The sequence below is a fragment of the Myotis myotis genome, unplaced genomic scaffold, assembly GCF_014108235.1.
Source record: "Myotis myotis isolate mMyoMyo1 unplaced genomic scaffold, mMyoMyo1.p scaffold_m19_p_1, whole genome shotgun sequence".
NCBI lineage: Eukaryota > Metazoa > Chordata > Mammalia > Chiroptera > Vespertilionidae > Myotis > Myotis myotis.
In genome coordinates, this window is record NW_023416313.1 from 112,753,705 (window position 1) to 112,768,926 (window position 15,222).

General features: G+C 40.2%; 1 protein-coding gene across 5 annotated transcripts in view; it reads left to right on the forward strand.

The window, feature by feature from the left end:
- Positions 1–15,222, forward strand: part of LRRC49 (leucine rich repeat containing 49) — a 205,067-nt gene that overhangs the window by 176,073 nt on the left and 13,772 nt on the right. For all 5 annotated transcript variants that reach the window (XM_036347684.1, XM_036347647.1, XM_036347658.1 and 2 more), the window contains one exon: positions 4,593–4,702. In XM_036347684.1, coding sequence (XP_036203577.1) covers positions 4,593–4,702 — 110 coding nt within the window. The remainder of the gene's footprint in view (positions 1–4,592; positions 4,703–15,222) is intronic.

Sequence of the window (15,222 nt, forward strand, 5' to 3'; positions counted from 1 at the left end):
TTTTTTTGTCTCCCATTTGGCTTTCTGTTTGGGCTTGTGTACTCCTCCCAATCTATTTCAGACTGGCCCTGAGTACCCTGTTTGGGGCTGTCAGCAATCCACAGCTTGTGGCTGCCTCTGCTGGGCCTGAGTGCCTTTGGATAGGTCCAAGATGTGCACCAAGGTCTGCTTTTCCTAGCCCCAGTCCAGGGATAAGATCAGGCAAAGACTCAAAGCCTCCAGAGACCAGCCTCCACCTGCAGTCTGATTGTTATCAGCCCTGATTAGCCTCAGGCTATCAACCACAGGGAGGGTGGACAGGTCTTCCAAGAGTGGGGGAAACTGCCTTCCCCCAGGCAAAAATTGCCTGGATCTGCAGGAGAAAGATTTCCTCTGCAGAGTGAGGAAATGACTCAGCATAGGAACCCGGGGTGGCTGCCCACTGAGCTCCATTCCCAGAGCCCCCGTTCCTGGTTTCTGCTCACACAGCTCCAGTCCACTCTGCCCTCCCTCTGCAAGAGCCCAGGATGAATGGCTGCACACGAAATTTTGTGCATTGGACCTGTAAGTGTGAGCCTGCATTCCAGCAGTCTCTCACTGGCAGACAGTAACCCTGCTGCTTTTCACAGCCAGATATTGTGTGGGCACCTTTCTAAATTCTGGTGCTCTGGGCTGGGGAGCCCAGCTTGGGTTTTAGGACCCCGGAGTTCTCCACAGCTGAGCTAACCATCTGGAACTTCAGCTGCTATCTATGGGAGCCTGGCCAGCCTTCTCGCACCTCCGCATTTCCTCCTAGTCTCTATGTGGTCTCCACTTTCTGTCCTTGGTTATCAGGGTTCTCTCCAGCTAGTCTTCAATTGAATTTTCAGGGTGGTTCTCTGTATTTTAGTTTTATTTCCAGTTTGTTTCTGGGATAGTGTCAGTGTAGCTTCTACTTACTCCACCACCATTCTGGAATCTCTCATGACCTCTGTATTGTAAAAGTGCTTTGTAGACTGCCAGGCATGCAACAGGGGATAGGGAAATAATACCCAAATGTCAACTAGTAAAGGTTGTGGAAGAGGAAGGTTAAGAGCAAAATGGGGAAAAGAGAGAATATATACAGGGAATAAGAGTGATTATAAAAGAAGGGAGGAGGAGGAGAAATAATCAAGGAGGAAAGATAAAAGAGAAATAAAAAATTAGAGAAATATAGGAAATAAAACAAGCATAAATAAATGTCTGGACTGCGTTTTTAATAGTTTCTAAGAGCTGCATGTGGCATATTTGCATTTTTATAGCTCAGGCCTGGAGCCTGAGTAACTGGAAAGTTAATAATGAAAAGTTGTTTTTCAGATTGATTCTCCTAAGCTAGTCACAAGGGCATTCCCCCAGCTATCCAAAGACCATGTTCTCTTTAAATATTATTTAGGAAGAAAAGAGAGAAATTATGCTCCTCCTTCTACTGAGAAATTCCTGAAGTAAATTTAAATCTTCCAAAGGAAAAAAATTCTTTAATGCACTGTAAGTTTTATTGTGACTATCTCTTAAAATTCAGAGGACCTCTTCTTGTAAAATCAATTGTAATCAACTTTGTTGGCAGGTAGTAACAGACACTGTATTTCCCTGCAGCTGATACACTACAAATAGCTCTGGCCCAGAACTCCACAAATCCAGCATACTATTAGGAGTCTGGGGGTCTCTGGGCCATTATATAAGAGTCTTGTGAAATTTGCATCAGCCAGGGTAGGCCCATGACCACAGTGTCAGCCATCTGTTGAAGATAAGGGCAAATCTGGAAACTTCGGTAACTATTAATTTCTCTAGCTAGTTCTTAAGAGATTTGGTTCAGTCTTGTATACCCTTGTATACCCTCTTGGTACTTCCCCACATAGGTTGTGAATCCCTGGTCAGACCTAATATTTAGTCCAAAGTTTCCAAAGCTACTTCTAGTCCACCGTGAACTGGAAGTAGAATGACTATTTTGGCTGTGGGTGAGTAATTCTCTCTCATTAGTAGCTAAACTGTTAGCCTGATTAACCCTTTAACTCTAAATAGTAAGTATATTTACCCAGTAATGGATCACTACTAGAAATGTAATAATTTATTATAGAACTACAAAGGAATAGTATACTATAATTATAGAAAATAGAAAAGAATGAGAAAGAACCAATATGATTTATTCTGATTTAAAGTTCCAAAAATGTCAAGGCCAGAGATATTTGACCCTTTAATAAAAGACGTAAAATAAAGCTGCTTACTCATCCTTGACAATAGATAGTAATGTGTTATGATATTTCTACTTCTCTTTGTGGAAGAGAGGATGATACTGCTTGAGGTAGAGTTAAATTGAATTATGAACATCAAGAAGAAAAGATGGAGTAGTGGCCTGCACTGACCACTAGGTGACTGTATTAGACCACACAACTTAGCTGTCAGCTACAAGGAGGGTATGTGGGAGAAACAGCCTCAATAACTATGAAAGTCTAAGCAAGTCTGTCTTCCTTTTGAATCTTTTGGAATAGCTTGAGGAGGATAGGTGTTAGTTCTTTTTTTGAATGTTTGGTAACCAGCTCACCTATGAAGCTGTCCAGTCCAGGACTTTTATTTTCTGGGAGTTTTATTACTGCTTCAGGTTTTTTAGTTGTTATTGGCCTATTCCGGTTTTCTGATTCTTCCTGATTGAGTTTTGGAAGTTGTATGTTTCTAGGAATTTTTCCATTTCACCCAAGTTGTCCAGTTTGTTGGCATATAGTTATTCATAATATTTTCTTACAATCCTTTGTATTTCTATGGTGTCAGTTGTTACTTCACTTCTTTCATTTCTGATTTTATTTATTTGGGTCCTCTCTCTTTGTTTCTTGATGAAGCCGGCATTATCCTAACTCCAAAATCAGATAAAGACACTACAAGGAAAGAGATCGACAAGATAATACCCCAGATAAACATATATGCTAAAATCCTCAACAAAACATTAGTATATTGGGTCCAGCAATACATTAAAAAAATCATACATGATGACCAAGTGGGATTTATTGGAGGGATGAAAAGCTGGTACAATATTTGCAAATCAAGAAATGTGATACATCACATAACAAAATGAAGGATAAAAATCACATGATCATATCAATAGACACAGAAAAAGCATTCCAAAAATCCAGCACCCATTTTTGGTGCTTGATAAAAACTCTCAGCAAAGTGGGAACAGAAGGATCATACCTCAACATAATGAAGACCATATATAACAAATCTACAGCCAATATCATATTCAATAGGCAAAAAACTGAACACGTTTCCATTAAGAACAAGAATAAGATAGGAATGTATACTTTCACCACTCTTATTCAACGCTAGAGGCCCGATGCACAAAATTCATGCAAGGGGCTCAGCCCTCCCAGCTGCAGTGACTTGCCTTGGCCCTCACAGCCCCAGCTTCATCCGGAAGGTCGTCTGGAAGGACGTCCAGAAGGTCGTTCAGCTGTCCGGTCTAGTTAGCATATTATGCTTTTATTATTATAGATAGTACTATAAGTCCTAGCCACAGCAATAAAACAAGAAGAAAAAATAAAATGCATGCAGATATTATACATAGAAAAACCTAAAGACTCCACAAAAAACTACTGGATTTAATAAATGAATTTGGAAAAGTAGTAGTATAAAAAAATCAACATTCAGAAATTGATGGCATTTTTATATACCAACTAGAGGCCCAGTGCATAAATTCGTGCATGGGTGGGGTCCCTTGGCCTGGCCAGCGATCAGGGCTAGCCGCTGGAGGGAGGGACCACGGGAGGTTGGCTGGCCATGGGAGGTTGGCTGTGGGAGCACATTGACCACCAGGGGCAGCTCCTGCATTGAGCGTCTGCCCCCTGGTGGTCAGTGCATCATCACAGTGACCAGTCAACCGGTCGTTTGGTCAACTGGTCATAACGGTCACTTAGGCTTTTATATATATACTAGAGGCCCAGTGCACAAAAATTTGTGCAGTCAGCGGGGAGGGGGAGTCCCTCAGCCCGTCCTGTGCCCTCTCGCAGTCTGGGACCCCTCAGGGGATGACCACCTGCTGGCTTAGGTTAATATCTGAGTGAACCATCACAGGGAATATCTGTGACAAGTTAATCCTTGTAGTGTGAAAGGTGGACATAACTTCAGAATGAACAGGAGTATCCTTGCTAATCCAGTGTTCTAACTCTTAGGCAGGGACAAAATTATGCTTATAAGAGCAAGGTCTGAACAACACCTTGTTGTACCTTTGAAACATTATTGAAATGAATCTATTTCATTGACACTTAGTAATTTCCCCCTACATCATTCTACCTCAAAAAGCTATAGGATTTCTAAAAAAGTCATTAAGAATCTAAGGTGCCTCAGTATAATTCTCAGGAAATATACCTTATAAGTCAATGCAAACTCAACTTGTAGTCATCCTCTGTCACCATAAGCCACTTTTGTACATCTTCTAATTAAGCTCAGGGAAGAAAATGAAATGTCAATGAGAACTCTCTTCTTCTAGCCCAGGACAATGTAGTTTCCTGGGCTAAAAAGAAAATACTTAATCTGGGCATTTCTTTGGAATGTTGTATGAAGCTAAGAGACAGTGTCATTTCTGAACCATCTCCATTGTATATCTTCAGGTGACACAGAACGATATGATAATGGCTGAAAGACTCTTTGGAATCCTAGCTCATGTAGCATCTTCTGAGTTACCCCATTACCGTGTGATTTCAATTCTGGGTGATGCCAGGTAACCTTTAATTTCTATCATTTTCATAGAATTACTGTTGTACTAGAAAAAGGAATAGATTCCACACACCTCTTCACTCTGCCATTTATACATCTCACAGACAATTATCCTGTTTGTTTTGTGGTTGGCCCTATTCAAAGTGTTGGGGACATAAAGATGAATAAGACAAAGTCCTCACTCTTATGTGGTTATAAGCTAATAAGTTAAAGATATAGATAAGCAATTATAATAAAACTAGGCGCCAGATGTGAATTCATGCACAAGTGGAGGCCAGCCAGCCTGCCCCAATGAGGGCTGATCAGGGCACGGCTGGCAGGGGGAGGGGTTGTGGGAGGTTGGCCAGCAGGCCCCGCCCCCCAATGGGGGGGTGAGTCAATGAAGGGTGGGGCCGGCTGGGGGGAGGGGCCACAGAAGGTTGGGGAGGAGCATGGAATGATTGTGAATAGTGATAGGAAATGAAGCTAGAAAGATCTCCTCACAGTGCGCATCATAGCGACCTGTCGTTCCAGTCACTTGGCTTTTATATATATAGATGTTTCAGGTGCTGTAAGAGGTCCATGGGAGCATAGGAGAGACTAACAACATTTTGGAAGAACATTAGGGAAGGTGTCACAAAAGAGGTAACATTTTACCTAGTTTTTTAAGAATCAGTAGGAGTATTTCAGATAGAGGGTATGCTGGAAAGAGATCTGCAGAGGCACAAGGAATTGGAGATAGTTCAGTATAATTGGAGCATGAGATGATTGTGAATAGTGATAGGAAATGAAGCTAGAAAAATCAACTATGGTCTGATTTTGAGGAGTCTTGCAGTCCATACAAAACAAAAGTGAAAACTTGTGCTTTGTAATTAAGCCCAACAATCATTTGGTTAGATTTATGTTCTAGAAAGGCTGCTATTTGAGCAGACATGGATGGAAGGAATGGAGACCAATAAAGAGGCTAGTATATAGTACTGGAGAGAGATTACGACGGCCTGAACTAAGACAGTGAGGCTGCAGAAGAGGATAATTTGAAAAATATTTAGAAGAGATGTATCTGACTGAATACACTCACTGACAGGATGTGGCAGAGATGGATGGAGAAAAGTCAAGGATGGTCTGCCAGTCATGATTCAGTTATAAGAGAATTCACTCTGACTAGAGTAATGTAGAAAATGATTAATATAAAAGGAATTAGTTGTCTACAAAATCATTACAAAGGTTGGAAAAACAGTCTCTAGACTGGGCCAGCCCACCAAAGGAACTGCCACCTTTGCTACAATCAGGGAGCTGGGTGATCAGGAGACTGTTGTCCCAGCTGTGGGTTCCAGGATCATACCATTTGAATTACACTGGTAATCAGGAGGTTTCCCACTCCCTGCTCCAGAACCCCTGATGTAATTTACACCAACAAAACAGGTATCTTATGTGCTACCTGTACTTCCCCACTTAGCTCAGTTCTTACTTAATCCAAGTGTATCTAATTGGTGGAATCAAAATCCCATTGAAAACCTATAGAACCACTCTGAGAAACAAATACTGAGGGAGATAAGGCTACAAAATTGACAGTGAATGCAACAAATAGGAAGCAATGAATTTAAGAAATGATAGGGAAATAAACCAGTAAAAATTATAGTTGTCTAAAAATATTAATGCATGATGTAAAAAAATTTAATAACCTGAGGATTAAAATCCAAGAAAATTCTAAACAAAAGGAACTTAAACTTGTCAGGTTTCTTTCCCTGCTTAGGAGAAATAATAGGTATTAATTAACACCAGAAATAGATGGAAAAATATGTGTTTAACTGTGTGTTTTAAATTTTTAAGGGCTATCATTAGAAAAACAAAAGCTGTATAATTTCTAAATCACTAAAAGGGGGAAAAAAACACTGATCAACAAAAAGCAGGAAAGGAATTAAAACAGGAAAATGTCAGTTATCACAATAAATATTAATGAATGAAATTATCCTATTAATAGATAGTGGCTCTCAGATTGGAGTAAAAATTGGGTTACATGTTGTTTTTGAGAGATACCCCTAAAGAAAGCAATATATAAAGATTGAAATAAAGGAATGGAAAATAATAACAAGCAAATGCTGACCACCACAACAAACAAATACAGGTATATTAATATTAGTGATAATAGAATTCATGACACCAAAACTACAATCCACCAAAAAAGATAATAATGTTAAACTTAATTTAACAAAGATAACAGCTTCTAAATATTAAGAAATACAAGTATAGCCTGGCCAGTGTGGCTCAGTGGTTGAGTACATACTTATGAAGCAGGAGGTCACAATTCAATTCCCAGTCAGGGCATATGCCTGGGTTGTGGACTCGATTGCCAGTAGGGACCATGCAGGAAGTAACCGATCAGTGGTTCTCTCTCATCATTGGTGTTTCTCTCTCTCCCTCTCTTCATCTCCGAAATCAATAAAAAATATTATTACCAAAAAAGAAAGAGAAATTCAAGTATACACTGTTAAAGTCTCAGTTATTGTGGTAAATATTAATCTGTTTGATCAGTAGATCAAATAAACCAAAATAAAAAAGAATAATAGGATTTGAATAACTCAGTTAACACATTTTATCAAATAAATATACAGGTTGGGACAAAATTAGGTTTATAGTTGTGAGTACACAAAACAGAGTTTATTGTTGTGCTTTATTTTTAACTAGAGGCCCAGTGCATGAAATTCATGCACAGGGGGTGGGTCCCTCAGCCTGGCCTGCACCCTCTCCAATCTGGAACCCCTTGGGGGATGTCCTGTGGGATCGGTCCTAAACTGGCATTCGGACATCCCTCTCACAATCCGGGACCGCTGGCTCCTAACTGCTTGCCTGCCTGCATGCCTGCCTGCCTGCCTGATTGCCCCTAACTACCTCTGCCTCAGCCCCCAGCCTAAGCCGCAGTCTGGCCTCCCTCTGTGTGAGGCGACCTGGCGGATCAGGGGAAGGCTTTGCCCTCATAACCCTGCTGCTGCCGCACTGTCAGCTTGAGCCTGGGCTCTTCGCAGCCACCCACAGCTGCCCGAGCCTGCGCCCTTTGCAGCTGCGCCTCGGCCCTCACAGCCACTGCGGCTTTGTCAGGAAGGACATCTGGAAGGGCGTCTGGAAGACATCCACCCTAATTAGCATATTACCCTTTTATTAGTATAGATATGTTTTATTGATTTTAGACAAAGAGAAAGGGAGAGGGAGAGAGCAATAGAAACATTGATGCATCAACATCAATCAGCTGCTACCTGCATACTCCATTGCTGGGGATCAAGCCCGCAACCCGGGCATGTGCCCTGACCAGGAATCGAATCAGGGACCTCTTAGTAAATCAGGTCAATGCTCAACCACTGAGCCACACTGGCCAGCCTATTGTTGTATTATTATTAATTATTGTATTATTTCCTATACAAACTTCTGTAAATCTACTTTTTCCCCAACCTGTATTTAAAAATTATTCCCAATTCATTAAAAAACAAACAAACAAAAAAAGACTATTCAAACACCTAAGAAATAGTTTGGAAAAAAATTGAACATTTATTAAGCCCAAAGGGAATCTAATCTAATAAAAGAGAAACATGGTAATTGGCTTACAACCGCTACCCTTCCCATTGGCTAATCAGGGAGATATGCAAATTAACTGTCAGCCAAGATGGCGGCCGGCAGCCAGGCAACTTGAAACTAACATGAGGCTTGCTTGCTTCAGTGATGGAGGAAACCAACATTCCCTGCCTGCCTTGCAGGCCTCTGAGCCTGCAGTTTGAAACATTTTAACAAATATAGAAGCTAAAAAAAAAACCCCCAGAAACCAACTTTCAGTGAGCTGGGATCTCAGAGCTGGAGTCAGAGCTGGAGTTATACATTGTTTCGATTACCTACTTTCAGCAGCGGAGGCCTAAGAGCTGGAGCCTCAGAGCTAAAGCTGGCTCAGAATAAAAATAAAAAAAATAAAAAAAGGAGCATTTGGGAGCTTCAGTCCCAGCCTGAAAACAGCCCTCAGCCCCTCACCCAGACTGGCCAGGCACCCCAGTGGGGACCCCCCACCCTGAAGGGTGTGTGACCAGCTGCAAACAGCCATCATCCCCTCATCCAGGCTGGCCAAGGCACCCCAGTGGGGACCGCCACCCTGATCCGGGACACCCTTCAGGGCAAACCAACCAGCCCCCACCCATGCATCAGGCCTCTAATCTATATAGTAAAAGGGTAATATGCCTCCCAGCACCTGGATCAGCGGAGCTGAGAGGTCTCCCGGCACCGGGATCAGCGTGACGGGGGCAGCGCCCAGACCCCCTGATCACCCTGTGGCTCTGTGTGTGACAGGGGGCGGGGCCACAACCTCCCTATCGGCCCTGCTCTGTGCCTGATAGGGGGGAGCTCCCCAACCTCCTGATCGCCCTGCGGCTCTGTGTGTGACAGGGTAGAGCCATAACCTCCCCATCGGCCCTGCCCTGAGTGTGAGAGTGGCAGCGCCCCAACCCCCTGATCGGCCCTGCTCTGTGGGTGATAGAGGGCGGCGCCCCAACCCCCCCACCCCACGGGCCCTGTTCTGTGTGTGATGGGGTAGAGCCATAACCTCCCCATCGGCCCTGCCCTGAGTGTGAGAGTGGCGGCGCCCCAACCCCCTGATCGGCCCTGCTCTGTGGGTGATAGAGGGCAGCGCCCCAACCCCCTGATCCGCCGTGCTCTGTGCGTGACGGGGGAAGCTCCCCAACCCACTGATGGGCCCTGCTCTCTGCATGACAGGGCGCAGCGCCCCAACCCCCTGATTGGCCCTGCTCTGTGTGTGACGGGGTGGCGCCGCAACCTCCCCATCGACCCTTCCTTGAGTGTGACAGGGGGCGGTGCCCCAACCCCCCAATCGGCCCTACCCTGAGCGTGACTGAGGGTGGCATCACAACCTCCCAATCGGCCCTGCTCTGAGCCCGACCAGGGGCTGCACCTAGGGATTGGGCCTGCCCTCTGCCACCCGGGAGCCAGCCTAAGCCAGCAGGTCGTTATCTCCCGAGGGGTCCCAGACTGCGAGAGGGCACAGGCCGGGCTGAGAGACCCCCCCGCTCCCCCGAGTGCACAAATTTTTTGTGCACCGGGCCTCTAGTTATACTATAATAAATAATGAGGCAAAAAGTATCCAGTTGGAATTGGAAAAACAAAGAAACAGCAGAAGCAAATTCCCAGAACGCAAAATATGAAATGTCTTTAAATTTTAAAAAAGATGTTAAGCTCAATCAAATTTATAGACATGAAAATTTTAAACAATAAGATAACTTTGTGGAGAAAGACTAGAAGTTTGATAGTGAAACAGGATTTATATACAGTACTGGTGTTAATGAAAATTGAGGCAATTTTTTCACAGTTTAGCAATACCTAACAAATTTTTAAGTACATGCCCTTTGACTTAGTGATTTCACTTAAAGGAATATTATGCAGATAATATTTTCTACATGTGCACAAATGTATGTGTCCAAGGAAATTTTATTGCAACCAGTGTTTATAATAGGAAAAATATGAAAACTCACTAAATGTCCATCAATAGAGGACCAATTGCAACTCTAAAAATAGAGATTTAGATATAAAACAGTCTTTAATGTGTTGTAGAAAGTAAAAATGTATAGAACAATTGCATAAAATGCTTCATTTTGTGAGAAATAGAACATGCATTTCAGAGATATTCTAGTGTAATTTAAATTGTGTGTTCTTTTAAATGATTATCCCTATAAGTTGAAGTGAGGACCCTAAGGTTTCAAAGTATGCAGATGCTTGCTTTTTCTGTATATCTGTATGTAGTGCTCAAATTATCTTTTTGGCTTTTGCTCTATTTTCATTTTTGTTTCTCTTCTTATTATAGTTATTAAAAAAGGGTTTCAGAAAATAACCTTTTTGGGTTAAAGAATAAAATAGAACCGAAGTCGCCCTGGCCGGTGTGGCTCAGTCGGTTGGGCATTATCTCTTGCACTGAAAGGTTGTGAATTCAATTTTTGGTCAGGGCGCATTCCTAGGGTGTAGGTTCAATCTTCCTGTAGGAGCCTTGCAGGAAGCAGCCATGTTTCACTCTCACATCAGAGTTTCTCTATCTCCCTCTCCCTCCTTCTTTCTCTAAAAATCTATTTAAAAAATATTTTAAAAAATAAAACCAAAGTCATAAGTCACAAATAAATGAATTTGACAAAAATACTATATGTCAAAATCTATGAGATGGGGCTAAAAGTGTACTGAGAGGAAATTATATATCATTAATATGTTTATTAGAAAATGAAGATTATAAATTAATGAATGACGCTTTTAATTCAAGAAGCTAGAAAATACCAAAATAAAATGAAATAAAATAAATTCATAAATATAACAGTAATTTTTAAAGAAAGAAGAAATTGAAAAATGAAGTTTTCTAGTAAAAGCAAAAATTCACTCTTTATAAAGATAATTTTCTAATTAAATTCTAAGAGCTCAACTATTAAATGTCTTTGAACCAGTCAAAATGTGCAAGGAGGTCAGACACCACTTCAGCATACAAAAATAATTAACATTTCCTCATTACATTAATAAACTATCGAAAATAGTATTAGAAAAGTATACTATTTATTCAAACAATAAAAACTATAAAACACCAGGAAATTCATCTGACACACGGTAACAATGAAGCAAACAGTGAAATTAGGAATAAAAAAAGTAAGAAACGGAGAGATGTGCATTTAATGATTTCTAAGATTTAATAGTAAAATATGCAAATGTATTCAAATTAAATCGCAAATTTACTAATTCCCAATGAAAAATCTTAATGAGAGTACGCAATAAAACAAACAAGATGAATTTGTATCTTAGGAAGGCATTCATTATCCCAAATTTTAAAAACTACTCTACTATACTTTCTAATACTTCCATAAAGTTTAACACATTTTGCTCATAAAAATTTAAAAGTTTTTTATAATAAAAGCCATATATAATTAGGTCAAAAGACATAAGCCATTATAAACTTTTGAACAATAATAGATACAGAGGCAGAGCTGCCTCGAACAGATTGTCAAACTGCAGCGGGAAGGCCGGGGAGGGTTGGGGGACAGGAGGTAGGGAGGTAAGAGATCGACCAAAGGACTTGTATGCATGCATATAAGCATAACCAATGGACATAAGACACTGGGGGATAGGGGAGGCTAGGGGACTGTCTAGGGCGGGGGGGAAAAATGGACACATATGTAATACCCTTTGTATTACTTTAAGCAATAAAAAAATAAAATAAAATAAAATAAAAATAAATAAATAAAAGACATTAGCATACAGGGAGAATATATTTTCAACATATTTAACAAATTTTGAAAGAAGTTCTATAAATTTAGTAAGAAAAAGACAGCCAACATGATGGGAAATTAAATCAAAGTCTATAAATAGAGAATTCATAAGCATACAAATGGCCAAATAACATAAGAAAAGATCAAATTAACTTGTAAGTAGGGAAATAAAATAATGAGATATCATTTTTTGCCAATGAGATTGATTAAAAATTTTAAACCAATAATGTCAAGGATTTATTAGTATTCAGGGAAATGTACACTCTACTGTTAGCAAAAGTATAACTTGGAGGAGGTAGTTTGGCAGTATCTCTCTTATTTCTGAATGCAGAAGTTCTAGTACTACGAATATAACTCATTGTAATGCATATGTATTGGCATGAATGATATATGTACAAGGTTGCCATTGCTTTATTGTTTGTAGTAACCCAACTTTGGAAAGTAACTAAATGCCTAATGATAGGGAAAACTAAATAAACCATGATACTTTTATACTATGGATGTAGTATCTACATGAGACTACCTACAATGATACTACCTACATTATAGATTAAGGTATATATAGATTAAGGTAGGTCTGTTCTGGCATGAAATAATCCAGAGGCAGACAGTTAATTAAATAAATAAGGCATAAAACAATACTTGTTATGACCCACTGCTATTATAAAAAGCAACAAATTAAATATGTATACAGAAGCATAAAAAGGAAACTAAAAAAAATAAACACCTGGATGGGTGTGGATGTTGAAATGGTGGTGGAGTAGTTGAAAGTGGTTTTCAAGTTTTACTCTGTGTATGTTTGTACAATTTGAAACTTTTCATTGAGATATTGGACTTGCTTTATGAAAATGATGAGTTAGATTGTTTTGACCATTAAAAACAACTAAAAGTGCTGGACAAAACTTTTAAAAGCTCCATAAAAGTATTGAAGAGATGACACTATATGACAAAATTACTAAGTTAAGCTCTATGGGGAAAAGAACATTGAGAATGTGAGCACACAGACTATGTTTATCCTCAAGGCATTTCAGGGAAACTTAAATTTTGAGACTTTTAGCTACAAAAATGGAATGATAGAAATCACAGCCCAGGACCCCATCTAAAATGGTGAATATAAATTGAGATCTTCCCAAGATTATGCTAGAACCCAAATGGCTACACCATCAAGGTAAGGGTTATCAGAAATAAACCTTTCTTTCTCTTCCCACTCTCAAGGTTTTACAAGGAAAGTTGCCTTGGCTTGAGCAGAAAAGTGGCAATGTTGTCTTTAAGAAGTTATAACCAAAAGTCAGTTTTTTAATAGATTTTCAGCCTGAATTCATAATATACGGGCAGTTTAAAACAGATCCAAAGACAGAGAAGCATCGATCAGACCGTCAAACCTCAGAGGGAAGGTAGGGGAGGGTGGGGGTAAGGGGGAGAGATCAACCAAAGGACTTATATGCAAGCATATAGGCCTAACGAATGGACACAGACAACAGGGGGGTGAGGGCATGAATGGGGGGATGGGGGGTAATGTGGGAATAAGGACACATATGTAATAACTTAATCAATAAAGAAATTAAAAATAAATAAATAATTTCTAAGTTTAAACGTTACATTCTCTAGATGCTTGGGAAAACCAAATGCACCTCCTCTCTGGAGAAAGTTGCTTTCATCCTATCTCAGAGAATCCCCATGGATAATATTTTTTTAAATTGATGTTTAGAGAGAGGAAGGGAGAGGGAAAGAAAGAGAAACTGTGTAAGAGTGAAACATCCATTAGTTGCCTTCTGCATGTCCCCTACTGGGGACTGAGCCTGGAACCCTGGCATGTGCCCTGACCGGGAATCAAACCAGCAACCCCTCAGTACATGAGCCACACAGGCCAGGGCCCCATGAATAATTTTTAAGAACGATGACTAACACACATACAAATAACCAAGCACACTAGGAAATAAAGCACCATATACAAGAACTAGCAGGAAAAAATCAGCCCATGAATACTTTAGATTTTTGCATTATCATTCATCTACACTAATAAAAGAGAAAGATGTAAATTGACCGTCCCTCACGACACCCACCAGCCAATCAGGAGTGAGTATGCAAATTAACCTGACAAAGATGGCGGGCCTGTGGGCAGTGCGCATGTGCCAAGCGGCTGGGGGCAGGGCGGGCGGGATGCTTGCGTTGTCGCCATGGTGACAATGCAGGCGTTCCACACCACCCCAGCCGCTCAAGGCCTCTGGGCAGTGTGGGAATGTGGAAAGGCAGCTCTGGGCCAGAGCAAAGGCGGAAAGGCGGCTTCACCCCGAGTGAAGGTGGTGCCAGCAGCTAGGGGATAGAAGGCCTATTCTTGCATGAATCTTCATGCATTGGGCCTCTAGTAGATTATAAAATGACTATGCCTAGTATATTTCATGATATAAAAGACAAGGTTGAAAATATATGGAGCAAAGAAGAAATTTTAAAAAGTGATCCAGCAGATCTGAAAGGAAACCAAAGGAAGTTCTATAAGTGAAAAAATCAATAAAAATTTTTAAAACTTAAGAGATTTAACAGCCAATCAGATACAATATAAAGGAGAATCATTGGGGCCTATTTGAAGCTCAGAAATGTAATAGTGTTTTATATTCACAATTTTGTATTCATGTTAAAAAAAAGAGACAATAAAGTTATAGATGCTTCAGTCTCCACATAGTCTGTATCTGCCTTTGATTGGAATAATTTGAAATATAAGTGTTAGAAAAAGAAAAAAGAAAAAAAAATCAGTAAATTGGGAAGTAGGCTAGTGGAATTTGTAGAATGCATTCCAAAGAAAAAGAAGAACAGAGAAAGCAGTTAAGAAATTTTAAGATGGAGTGAGTTAGAAGATTTAACATATGTTGATTGGACTTTCAAAGAAACATACATCAGAGAGTAAAGGATATTCTCTGCTGTATCCACATCAACAAATAATTTCACAACAGAAGTAATGGAAGCCACAAGATAGAATAACAAATGATATCACTCAAAATACTAAAGGAAACTAATTGCCAACCTGGAGTTCTATATACAACAAAAATGTTCTTCAATAATGAAGATGAAATAGACATATTAAAACAAAATAATAAAAGCAAGACCCAAGAGATTTCCCACCAGTATCCTTGCTCTAAAAGAAATAATAAAGTGCCCTAGCCCAGTGGTCAGCAAACTCATTAGTCAACAGAGCCAAATATCAACAGTACAACGATTGAAATTTCTTTTGAGAGCCAAATTTTTTAAACTTAAACTATATAGGTAG